Source organism: Cynocephalus volans, chromosome 1, assembly GCF_027409185.1.
Source record: "Cynocephalus volans isolate mCynVol1 chromosome 1, mCynVol1.pri, whole genome shotgun sequence".
Lineage (NCBI taxonomy): Eukaryota > Metazoa > Chordata > Mammalia > Dermoptera > Cynocephalidae > Cynocephalus > Cynocephalus volans.
In genome coordinates this window covers 283,151,144-283,162,917 of record NC_084460.1, presented here as the reverse complement: position 1 = coordinate 283,162,917, position 11,774 = coordinate 283,151,144, and the positions used below count along the sequence as shown (strand labels likewise).

Here is an 11,774-nt window from a genome sequence, read left to right as displayed (position 1 = left end):
CTGGAGCCCCTGTGTAGTGAGTGACACAGAGGACTGAAGGCTGTAGTGCTTCAGGCTTGGCCTATGGAAATGCCAGCCAGCAAAGATCACCACTCCTGGCAGAGGCCACACAGTTTGGCACATTTATAAAAGATGTAAAACAGGATAGAGTTGGGGGGAGACAGAAGCATGAGGTGTCTGGGGTGACATAACAGACACCAGACATGCACCATGCATTTAAGCCCCTCTCCCTCCAACCCCCTCCCCAACCCAACCCAGAGCATCACCCCCCACCCCCAACCCCTGCCCCTGACCTCATGCTGGTGGCTTTTCAGAGGCCAGGGAACCAGGGTAAGGGGTGCTGCCCTGTGGACGAGGACAAGTACTCTTAGATGAGTTTGGTGGGGTGATAGAGCGATGGGGACGAAGGCAGGCCTCCTCCTCTTAGACATGCAGGAGAGTGGCCCGGGGGACCCCAGTAGTGGGAGAAGAGGCGGGGCCAACCCTGGGGAAGCTCTGCCAATCAGAAGTCAAAGGCAAGGATCTCAGTGTCCCCTCCAAGCCTACCCCGCCCCCCACACACACATATACACACACACAGGTGACACACTTATAACCCTGAGCACATCCCAAAAGGGCTCACACCCCACAACCCACAGAAGCCCCTCAGGAGCTTGGGAGGGGGCTCTCCACTCAGGCCAGGCCTAGCCTGAGACAGATCCTCCCTTCTAGTGGCTGGGCCAGCCCTCTCCAGCTGGGGAAGAGGGACCACCGCCAAAGGCCGCAGGGCCAGACAGGCTGGGTAGTGTCCTGGAAGGCCTCTCTAAGCCGGCAGAGCTGGTGACTGCAGAGTCTAGACAGGCGGGAATACTGCTATACCCGCACAGGGGGGCCAGAGCAGGCTGTCAGTGGCCCCTGGGACCCATACTCATAGTCCACATCTGTGGGCGAGGCCATGAAGGAGCTCAGTGAGCTCCCAGTCTGCCGGTCCCGGAAGCTCTGGATATAGCTCTGTGGGGAGTAAACACAAGTGTGAGTCCCACGGCAGACCCATCCTGAAAGCCACCTTTCCCTGCACCCTCACAAGCTGGACATTCTTGCAGCCTACCATAGACCCAGAAACTCACCACATCCAGAGTCTACAATCCTGAGACCCCACCACATACCATATCTCATTAAAAATGCATACTCAGGACCCCTGTCCCCCAGTCCCAAAGCTGGGCCCACCAGGCCCCTGGTTCAGGGGTTCTGATGGGTGGACAAACACTAGGCCTTCTAGATAGTGACAAGCCCCTGGGGAAAGCCCAGTCTTTCTTAGCCTACTCACTCCTTTCTCCCCAGTTTGGTCAGGAAGGGCTCAAGGTGCTCACCGGGGAGAGGACATCTCCGTTGAAGCGTTTGATGGGCACTGGCCTGCGCCGATAAGCAGGGTCAGGGGGCCCAGGCCTTGGAAGAGCCCGGGGACCTCTGGGGGGAGCCCGAGGGGGTCTTTTCTTCCTCCGCTTCTCCTTGCGCTCTTCCTGCTGCCGAATCCGCATCAGCTGCACACGTCGTCGCTGTCGGCTGATGACCACTGTGGAGAGGTGGCCAGAGAAGGGTCTCAGAGGCCCACGAGCCTCATCTCCCCCCAAGCCCTCCCTCTCTCTCTCTTCCCACCTGGGGGCACCAGGCTTCCAGCTTTGCCTCGTCCATAACCGCCCACCCTCACCCTGTCCCTTCCTTTCCTAGTCTCCCACCTGGTAGAAATCCACCTGATGGGACTTCCTACAGTTGTTGTTTCTTCTGAAGGTCTTTATGGAAGATTCTTATACTTCAGTCACCCTCTCCCCAGCTGTTACTCCTCTCCTAATCCTGAGCCACAAGTGACTCCCCTAGGCCAGCCACAATCATCTTTCAGCTGGACAACCACAGCTGCTTCCTCCCCCATGCTCTTCAATGCTTTCAACACTCAGTGGCAGAATGAGCATCCCAAATGCTAAATTAGGTTATTGCTACCTCCACTTTAAACCCTCCAATGGCATCTTGTTGCCCTTCTAATAAAATTCAGAGTCCTTATCTTGGCCTGGAGGACCGACACAATCAGCCCGACTCCCATACCTCCCCTACCACACTACATTCTTACTTCCTCAAACAAGCCAAGCTCATTTCTTCGCAGGCCCCTGCCCTCGCTGTTCCCTCTTCTCTAGCTCTTGCATGGCTGGCCCCTTATCCTTCAGGTTTCTGCTTACATGTCAGCTCCTCAGCCAGCCTAACTATAATAGCCTCCATAATAAGGTCACTCTTTCCTATTACCTTGCGTATCTCTCCCATATCACTCTGCACAACTGGAATTATCATTTGTTTTCATGTCTTTATTTGTCTTCCCCCTACCCCAAATGTACACCGATAAGGGCAGGGACCTTTTCTTTTTTATCTCTGTTGTATCCCCAGTGGCGGCCTGGAGTGGGGTTGACACAGATCTGATGCTGCGTACATTGTTGTGGAATGAATGGCGGCACTTGGGTCCTATCCTCCCAGACCCTGATCAAGTCAGCTCTCTAACCCCATTGAGGCCTTATACTGCTGGCATGTACAGCTTCTGTACCCCACTCCCCAGACACTCATCCCCCACCCATCCCTGGCTATCCCTGCCTCCCATGTCCACCCTGGCTGTGCCCTCTCACCTTCGGTGTGGGAGTCCCCCTCGGCTGTCACCCGCCATTGCACCAGAACACCCATCAGGCTGAGCAGGGGCCAGAGTGCCAGGAGGGCCCAGCTCCGCCAGCAGAGGGGGGGCACAGGTGCAGCCCGCAGTCTCTCCACCACGTAGCGCCCCAGCAGTAGCAGCTCAGCAAAGTAGTCAGCGGCGGTGGCAATGAGTGCGGCACCAGTCACGGCTGTGGCGAGGGTGGTGAGTGGGCGGGGCCAGCGCAGCGTGAGCAGGGCACAGAGCAGGCCGCCCCCCAGCAGCAGCCCCAGTGGGCCCCATACAGAGCCTGGCTGGTAGTAGGGCGCAGAGCCCAGCAGGGCGGCAGCAGCGAGCAGCAGACCGAGCAGCAGCCCCACCAGGAAGAGGCCCACACTGCGCACCAGCATGGCCACCAGCCCACAGAGCAGCCCGATGCCCAGTGCGATGCCTGCGCTCGCCCCAGCACTCAGCTGCGTCTCCAGCACCCGCTCTCGGTAGCACAGCAGGAAGATGACCACTGAGCCAAACAGCAACCCAGTGAGGAAGAGCACTGCCTTGAAACAGCGGTAACCTGGAAGGGAACAGGGGCTAGTGAGGGGCCAAAATGAGGTCACCGGGCTGGAGGGAGGAGGTCAGAGGGGTCGGAGATATGGGATCACAGGGGAACCAGAGACAAGGAAGCCAAGATCAGAGAATTGGAGGTCACTGGGGTTGGGAAGGCATCAGTGATAGGGCCACAGAGGTTAGGGGAGGTCAGAGAAATATAGTCATTGGGGATAACTGGAAAAACAGACATAATCATTGAAATAATGATTTGGGATCTTTGAGGATCACAGGAGACAGGATAAATCACTGGAGTCAAGAGTGAATCAGTAATAGGGGCATCGGGGTCTTTGGGATCATGGGAGTCAGAGTGGTAGGTCATTGGGGTCACAAGGGGATCAGCAAAAGAGTCATTGGGGTCTTTGGGGAGGGATTGTTCAGAAAGAGGAGGTATTGTGAAGTTAGAAAGAACTTGAGAGATGGGGGTCACACATGTTCAGAAAGATGAGGACTTTGAGGGGTTATGAGGCTTCAGAGATATAGCATCACTGGAAGGTTACAAAGAGGACAGAGAAGCAGGATTATTGGGGAGGAGTTCCAGGAGATGAGGTCTTTGCCAGGCAGGGGGACTGACCAAATGGAATCACGATTGTATTAAAGGGAGAATACTATACTATGTATATACTATATATATAGAATACTATACAATAAAAGTATTCCAAGTGGAACACTGAGGCCAGAGAAATGGGATCATTGAGATCGCAGTGTGAGGAGGGGAGATCAGATGATGGAGTCATAAGGGTCAGAGAGTTAGGAGTAACCATGGATCAGAGTTAGGAGTAATAGAGGGGGTCAGAGGGATGGAAGGTCATGAGTAATAGGGATGGTGGAGGTCACTAGGTCTTACAAGGAATCACAGGGAATCAAGGAGAAAATAGTGGTTATGGAGAAATAAAGAGGTTATAGGGCCATTGGGTTAGAAGTACCTGAAAGGGCGAGGGAGGTGTAGATCCTGAAGAGTTGGGAAGATGGAAGTCAGAGATGGTGGTCAAGGAGTCAGGAAGAGTCAAAGAGAAAGATAATAAAGAGGAGTTTCAGTTCTAGGAATGAGGGGAAGTATCAGAGTCCAGGAGGTCCTGGGGTCAGAGAGAGTAGTAAGTGCATGGACAAGGGCTCAGAGTACAAGATCCTGGGAGCAGGGGCATCCAAGATGGGTAGGATGTGAGGGAAGCCCAGGAGAGGGGATATGAGGCTGCACTGAGCAACATGCACAGAGTGAGTATGGACAGCGCAAAGGGTGAAGTGATACAGACTCCTCAGAGGCCCAGAATGTATCCTGAACCCGTGTGTGTGGTGGGGGCTGGGGAAGGAGGGGGCACTTCCTCCTGCCCACTCTGCACTTCAGCCAGAGTTTGGGGGTGGAAGGGAAGGGACCATCTGGCTCCTACCCCTATCTACCCACCCATTCTCAGGGGAGGCAGGGAGGCTGCAGAACACAAGTCTTGTCCTACTTCTGCTCAGGTTGGAGCCCAAACCTCCCAGCCTCCTTTGCCCCCACTGTTTCTGGTCACTTATAATCTTCCTACTGGAGGCTCTCCTTAGGCCACCAGCCTTATAGAGCTCACTGTCCTCTCTGAAGTTCTGTAACTTTTGGTGTAGAATCACTGGGCACTTACTCCAGGCTGCCACTAGCCCATATGGCACCTTTGTGCAAATTACAAAAAGGTATGCTCTTCTCTAGGCAAAGCAGCTTTGTGTCAATGCCTTGAGTTTAGCAAGAGGAGCATGAGCTGGATTTCAGCCTCCCTCCCCACCCGCCACCCCCTGCCTTGTCTATTCAGCTGAGCTCCCTTGTTCAGTACCCATCTGGTACAACTGTTTTGATTACCGGAGCCTGCCTTGCAGGTGATCTCCATGAGTGTGACTATTTATCAGCCTACATTTAGTATGTACCATAGATACAACTGTACAAATGTTGTAAATTTTTACCAACTTTAAAAAATTTGCACAGTTGTTCTGTACAACTGTCTGATTACCAGTCTGCCTTGTAGGCAATCTACATGAGTTTGACTACCATTCAGCCCACTGTAAAATGTATCATAGATGTGAGTGTTCCAGGAGTTTCTCTCCTGTCAGACAACATGCCCTGGGGTAAGGGGCCATGTTTAATCACCCTGCTAAGTGTTTTCAGTGCCTATTTAGTACAGTGACCCAAAAACATCTTCACCACAATAGCTATTATTTATTGAGTGCCTATTAATTCTCATAACAAGCCTATGTGAGACAAATATCGTTGTTCCCATTGTTCAGATGAGAAAACTGAGGCTCAGAAAGGTCAACATGCCCAAGCCATCACAATTAGCAAGGTGGAGAGCCAGGTTCAAACCCAAGCATGCCTAATTTAAAAACCTGTATTCTCTAGAATCTGGAGTCTAGATGATCCACAAACGTGTGGGATGAAAGAAAGGAGGAAAACAAAGATAGATATTCAAGGTGGTGGGGTGGGGGTTCCGGAGAAGACTTGGGGGACCTCAGAAAAAGAACTCGGGGAAACAGTGGGGAGCCCAGGTGAGGGATGAGATGGGGATCTCACCGAAGAAGCAGTAGACGACTCCAAACAAACAGCACATGATGCAGACGAGGGCCGGCAGCGCCTGGTACCTGCGCTCCAGGGGCTGTTCACAAGGTGCGCCCCAGAAGTCGTCATCTGGCTCGGGAGGCAGCAGCTGGAACCGCAGTGTTTCCACAGTGCCTGGCATAGTGTTGGTAACCAAAGGGAATCACCCTCCCAGGTCAACCTGACACAGAGGAAGTTGGGGTCAAAGAGGAGTCCTGGGTCCGCACCGGGATGCAGGTGGGAGTGGGAGTGGGAGAACTAAGCAGGGACACAGTGGACAAAGGAGTGGTGCCCACATCATGCAGCTCTGGAGGCATCCCTGGAGTGGGAGGCAAAGACAAAGGGAAATAAAAGTGCCTGGCTAGAGGGGGCTGGGTTGAAGTTTAAAAGGGGACTGGGAGGTGGGGTGGGGGGAGATGAAGGCAGTGTGCTGCTGGTGAGGAGGCAGCCAGGAGACTGTCCGTAGGCGGCTAAATCCGGGATTGTCCAAGATCTACCTGGGCTGGAGGCGACCTGAGCTTCTGTGCGAAAGAAGCTGTGCAGAGGCCGGAGGGGCAGGGATGGCGGGACGCCAGAGGCTCCAACTGACTGGGGTCCGGGAAAAAGTCCGCCGTGCAAGGAAGGGGGCTGCGGGGCCGGAGAGACCGTTCTCTGAGCGGCGGCGTCGCCGCTCCCCCTCCAACACCGGCTGGCACTCCAGTCCCACGGCGTCTGGGGACTCAGACTGGGCCTGGGGAAGGGAAAGGAGCAGGAGCAGGGGCTCGGGCCGCCCCAAAGCCGCGGCCCCATGCCCTGAGCCCGCCCGCGGCCTTTGGTGCTGATGGACAGCTCCGGCCTCTGCGCCTGACGTCACTCAGGGCGCACCACCCAGGCAGGGGCGGGCTGCTTCTGACGTCACCGGGACGCACCAACCACGCCGGGGGAGGCAGGGGACTCCGCCCCTAGCGTCTCCCTCTCCCTCACTGAGGAGGGGGCACTTCCGGGGGTCCTTCCCCTTTAACCTCCCCCTTCTCCTCCCTCTCCGGTAGCTGGAGGCGGAGACCGCACCCCGAGGGCGGGGCCCTCTCAGTGACACGTCGGACAGCGGCGGCTGTGGCGCCGAGCGCAGGAACTCCGCACCGCACGGAGCAACGGCTGGAGGGGATCGGAGCGCGGCGCAGGGGACTCGTCTAAGCCGCTGGCTCTGCTCGGCGGGGAGGGAGCGGGCCCGCCCGCTGGGCTCGGGCCCTCCGGATCCGCCCCCTCCCCGGTACCGCCCCCTCGGAGCCGCCTCTGGCTGCTCAGGGGTTGCGCCGGGGCCGGGGGCCCGCGGTCCGGGCGCCATGCGGGCATCGCTGCTGCTGTCGGTGCTGCGGCCCGCAGGGCCCGTGGCCGTGGGCATCTCCCTGGGCTTCACTCTGAGCCTGCTCAGCGTCACCTGGGTGGAGGAGCCGTGCGGCCCAGGGCCGCCCCAACCCGGAGACTCTGAGCTGCCGCCGCGCGGCAACACCAACGCGGCGCGCCGCCCCAACTCGGTGCAGCCGGGAGCGGAGCGTGAGAGGCCCGGGGCCGGCGCGGGCGCCGGGGAGAACTGGGAGCCGCGTGTCTTGCCCTACCACCCCGCACAGCCCGGCCAGGCCACCAAAAAGGCCGTCAGGTAGCGAGCGGCTCCGTCCGCCCCGCCCCGTGGGCACCCGCTCGGACGCGCGCGCGGGGGAGGCTGCCGGGGGCCGGCTCGGGCTCCGGAAGGAAGGGGCTGGACGGCCAGGAAGTCTTCGGGTCCTGATAACTTCCGATGTCCCTGCTGTCCCGGGAGCCGTGGGGCCAGTTTGAGGCCCTCTCTCGGCCCAGTCCCCGCCTCTGTCCAAAACTGGCTTGACTCGATAGTCCCCCAGAGATCCTCTAAGCTCACTTGGTGGTCTGTTAGGGTTAGAGAAATGACTAGTATATAGGGCGAGTGTATACAGAGAGGGACAGAGAAAGGAGAGAACTAGGATTTACCTGTGTCTCTTGTTCCTGGGGGGGTAACAAGGGCCACCTTGGAGTGATATGGAGAAGGAAGGAATGTACCCATCCCATTAATGTCTTGCTGATGAGTTGAAACAATTTTTTCCTAAGTAACTCAGGGTTCAAATTCCAGTTCTGCAACTTCCCTTCTGCCTTACAGTGGGTTACTGGATCCCTTGAGTCCCAGCTTGCCCCTCCCCCAAACACACTCAATACACCCCTATGCCTTATATTCCTTTACATAATTTTTGTGATGTATCTGTGGTATAATAGCGTATTTATATAGAAATAGGTATACACGTGGTGTGCCAAGCATTTGGCTAAGTGCTTTAAATAGATACAACCAGTCCCATTTTAAAGATGATTCAGGTTAAATAATGTACTCAAGACACAGCTTCTAAATAGTGAAATGGGGAATCAACCCACAATATATCTTTCATATCTGCATGGATATTGCCATCTCCCAAATGCAAAGTACTATGTAGGTAAGACCAATATTTCGCTTAAATCATCATGACCCCTAGGAGAGGTGTGATTCTTATCCTATTCATAAGTGAGGAAATAGACCCAGAGCCTGTGTGTGCTGTTGTCTGTTTGGTAACTTTGCGCCGTCTCCTCCCCCAGGACACGCTACATCAGTACGGAGCTGGGCATCAGGCAGAGGCTGCTGGTGGCGGTACTGACCTCCCAGGCCACGTTGCCCACGCTGGGTGTGGCCGTGAACCGCACGCTGGGGCACCGACTAGAGCGTGTGGTGTTCCTGACAGGCACGCGGGGCCGCCGAGCACCACCGGGCATGGCAGTGGTTACTCTGGGCGAGGAGCGGCCCATTGGGCACCTGCACCTGGCGCTGCGCCACCTGCTGGAGCAGCACGGCGACGACTTTGACTGGTTCTTCCTAGTGCCTGACTCTACCTACACCGAGGCTCACGGACTGGCACACCTAACTGGCCACCTCAGCCTGGCCGCCGCTGGTCACCTCTATCTGGGCCGGCCCCAGGACTTCATCGGTGGAGAGCCCACCCCAGGCCGCTACTGCCACGGTGGCTTTGGGGTGCTGCTATCCCGCACGCTGCTGCAGCAGCTGCGCCCCCACCTGGAAAGCTGCCGCAATGACATCGTCAGTGCACGCCCAGACGAGTGGCTGGGACGCTGCATCCTCGATGCCACGGGGGCTGGCTGCACTGGCGACCACGAGGTGGGAAGATAAGCCGCCCCTCTGGGGCCTCCTATCTGTGCACTTAACACCTGAGCGACAAAGTATTGGTGGAGATAATGGCCTGGGTTTCCATACCAGTTCTGTTATTTTCTATCCCTCTGACCTTGGGTAAATAACTAATAAATCTCCTGAGCTTCAATATCCTCATCCATGCCAATGGAAATAATTATTGCTCAGGGTTGTTATAAGGATTAGATGATAACACCAAGATCCAAGGTTTGGTCCTTGTTACCAGCCAGCCACAAAAAAACAAAACAAAAGACCCAAAGGATTAGAAAAAATAAGGGATCCTTGCACATAGTACGTGTTCGTGTTAGTCATTGTTTTATTTGAGCCCCTGAACAAGTCTGAGACAGGATGCATGCTATTTCACAGATGAGCTAGCAGAGGCTTGCCCAAGGTCACACAAACTCACAACTGACAAGGTAGACTTAAATCCACAGAAATCTGACCCCAACTCCACAACAGGACATAGGATGAGGAGATGACACTGGCTATGAGACAAGGGGGAAGACAATTCTATCATTCTTCCCATTATGGACCCCTTCTCTTCCTCTCCCCAGGGGGTGCACTATAGCTATATGGAGCTAAGTCCTGGGGAGCCTGTGCAGGAGGGAGACCCTCGTTTCCACAGTGCCCTGACAGCCCACCCTGTGCGTGACCCTGTGCATATGTACCAGCTGCACAAGGCTTTTGCCCGAGCTGAGCTGGAACGCACATACCGGGAGATCCAGGAGTTGCAGGTATGGTCTGGGTCTGGAGGTGCGGGAGAAATGGGAGGGGAGTCTTAGAATTTTCAGAGATCCCACGGAAATAAAAAGCAGTAGAATCACAAATCAAACCTGCTTCCCAGCCCGCTTCCATAACCCCCTTTTAACTTTTAGGCTCCTTACATCTAGGGAAAGTATAGGGGGGCCCTAGGTGGGCAGACATTGGCAGGGAACTGAGGACCCATCCTGATTGGTACCTGCTGCCTACCCAGTCCCCCAGCTACATTCTGACCTCTGTAGTCTCTACTTTGCTCATGTCCTGTTTCTCCAACCCAGTGGGAGATCCAGAACACCAGCCGTCTGGCAGCTGATGGGGAGCGGGCAGCTGCGTGGCCCGTGGGCATTCCAGCACCTTCCCGCCCAGCCTCCCGCTTTGAGGTACTGCGCTGGGACTACTTCACAGAGCAGCATGCTTTCTTCTGCGCTGATGGCTCACCCCGCTGCCCGCTGCGTGGGGCCGACCGAGCTGATGTGGCTGATGTTCTGAAGGCAGCCGTGGAAGAGCTCAACCGCCGCTACCACCCGGCCCTGCGGCTCCAGAAGCAGCAGCTGGTTAATGGCTACCGACGCTTTGATCCAGCCCGGGGTATGGAGTACACACTGGACTTGCAGCTGGAGGCACTAACCCCCCAGGGTGGCCGCCGGCCCCTCACCCGCCGGGTGCAGCTGCTCCGGCCGCTGAGCCGCGTGGAGATCTTGCCTGTGCCCTACGTCACGGAAGCCTCACGTCTCACTGTGCTGCTGCCTCTGGCTGCAGCCGAGCGTGACCTGGCCCCTGGCTTCCTGGAGGCCTTTGCTGCTGCAGCACTGGAGCCTGGTGATGCTGCGGCAGCCCTGACCCTGCTGCTACTGTATGAGCCACGCCAAGCCCAGCGAGCAGCCCATGCAGATGTCTTCACACCTGTCAAAGCCCACGTGGCAGAGCTGGAGCGTCGTTTCCCCGGAGCCAGGGTGCCCTGGCTCAGTGTGCAGACAGCTGCACCTTCACCGCTGCGCCTCATGGATCTACTCTCCAAGAAGCACCCGCTAGACACACTGTTTTTGCTGACCGGGCCCGACACGGTGCTCACACCTGACTTCCTTAACCGCTGCCGCATGCATGCCATCTCTGGCTGGCAGGCCTTCTTTCCCATGCACTTTCAGGCCTTCCACCCGGCCGTGGCCCCACCACAAGGGCCGGGGCCACCAGAACTTGGCCGCGACATGGGCCGCTTTGATCGCCAGGCAGCCAGCGAGGCCTGCTTCTACAACTCTGACTACGTGGCAGCCCGCGGGCGGCTGGCCGCGGCCTCGGAGCAGGAGGAGGAGCTGCTGGAGAGTCTGGACGTGTATGAGCTGTTCCTGCGATTCTCAGGCCTGCATGTGCTACGAGCAGTAGAGCCAGCACTGCTACAGCGCTACCGGGCCCAGACGTGCAGTGCCCGGCTCAGTGAGGACCTGTACCACCGCTGCCGCCAGAGTGTGCTCGAGGGCCTTGGCTCCCGGACCCAGCTCGCCATGCTGCTCTTTGAGCAGGAACAGGGCAACAGCACCTGACCCTGCCCTGTGCCCCTGAGCCCTGGCACAGCCGCACCCCGCCTAATCCTCCCCAACAACCCAGAGCCACCTGCCAGCTTCGCTGGACAGGGCTGGCTGCAGCCACAGACCCCAGAGCAATCCTTGGGTCCCCTCTCTCTGGCTTTGTGGATCCTTGGGCTCAGGACAAGCCCTGGGGGAGGTGCCCCTGGAGCCACCCCCTTCTTGCCTCAATCCAGTCCCCCTGCCCCCTTGACGCTGCTGATTCCAGCTGTGGCCTCCGTGTATTTATGCAGTACAGTCTGCCTGACGCCAGCTGCGCCTCCTAGGGTTGGGCCCTGGGGGCTGGGCTGTAGATGAGTTGTTGGGAAAAGGGGGAGGTGAGAGAGGAGAGGGGGCTGTCTCCCATCTTCTCCCTTCTGGGCCCCTAATGAAGCTCCCTGCCTCTAATAAACTGGCTGAGCGTGGACTCGTGAT

General features: G+C 56.9%; 2 protein-coding genes across 2 annotated transcripts; one reads left to right on the top strand and one right to left on the bottom strand.

The window, feature by feature from the left end:
• Nucleotides 1-383: 383 nt before the first annotated feature.
• TMEM198 (transmembrane protein 198) lies at nt 384-6,380 on the bottom strand. The gene is made up of 5 exons (XM_063078659.1): nt 6,305-6,380; nt 5,784-5,988; nt 2,643-3,218; nt 1,350-1,552; nt 384-990 (listed from the first exon to the last, which is right to left on the bottom strand). Exons 2-5 carry the CDS (start codon nt 5,947-5,949, stop codon nt 853-855), a joined length of 1,083 nt encoding a protein of 360 aa, XP_062934729.1. The 5' UTR covers nt 5,950-5,988; nt 6,305-6,380; the 3' UTR covers nt 384-852.
• A 488-nt stretch (nt 6,381-6,868) lies between these two features.
• On the top strand, nt 6,869-11,758 carry CHPF (chondroitin polymerizing factor). The gene is made up of 4 exons (XM_063101879.1): nt 6,869-7,443; nt 8,418-8,991; nt 9,576-9,755; nt 10,059-11,758. Exons 1-4 carry the CDS (start codon nt 7,130-7,132, stop codon nt 11,316-11,318), a joined length of 2,328 nt encoding a protein of 775 aa, XP_062957949.1. The 5' UTR covers nt 6,869-7,129; the 3' UTR covers nt 11,319-11,758.
• Nucleotides 11,759-11,774: the final 16 nt, after the last annotated feature.

Bases quoted from the DNA above. Each gene is read 5' to 3' on its own strand.
- TMEM198 (XM_063078659.1), bottom strand. From the start codon at position 5,949: ATGCCAGGCACTGTGGAAACACTGCGGTTCCAGCTGCTGCCTCCCGAG. The intron at 3,219-5,783 runs GTGAGATCCCCA...GTTCCCTTCCAG, and splicing joins AGTCGTCTACTGCTTCTTCG to GTTACCGCTGTTTCAAGGCA. The intron at 991-1,349 runs GTGAGCACCTTG...TACTCCCCACAG, and splicing joins ACGGAGATGTCCTCTCCCCG to AGCTATATCCAGAGCTTCCG.
- CHPF (XM_063101879.1), top strand. From the start codon at position 7,130: ATGCGGGCATCGCTGCTGCTGTCGGTGCTGCGGCCCGCAGGGCCCGTG. The intron at 7,444-8,417 runs GTAGCGAGCGGC...CTCCTCCCCCAG, and splicing joins GCCACCAAAAAGGCCGTCAG to GACACGCTACATCAGTACGG. The intron at 8,992-9,575 runs GTGGGAAGATAA...TCCTCTCCCCAG, and splicing joins GCTGCACTGGCGACCACGAG to GGGGTGCACTATAGCTATAT.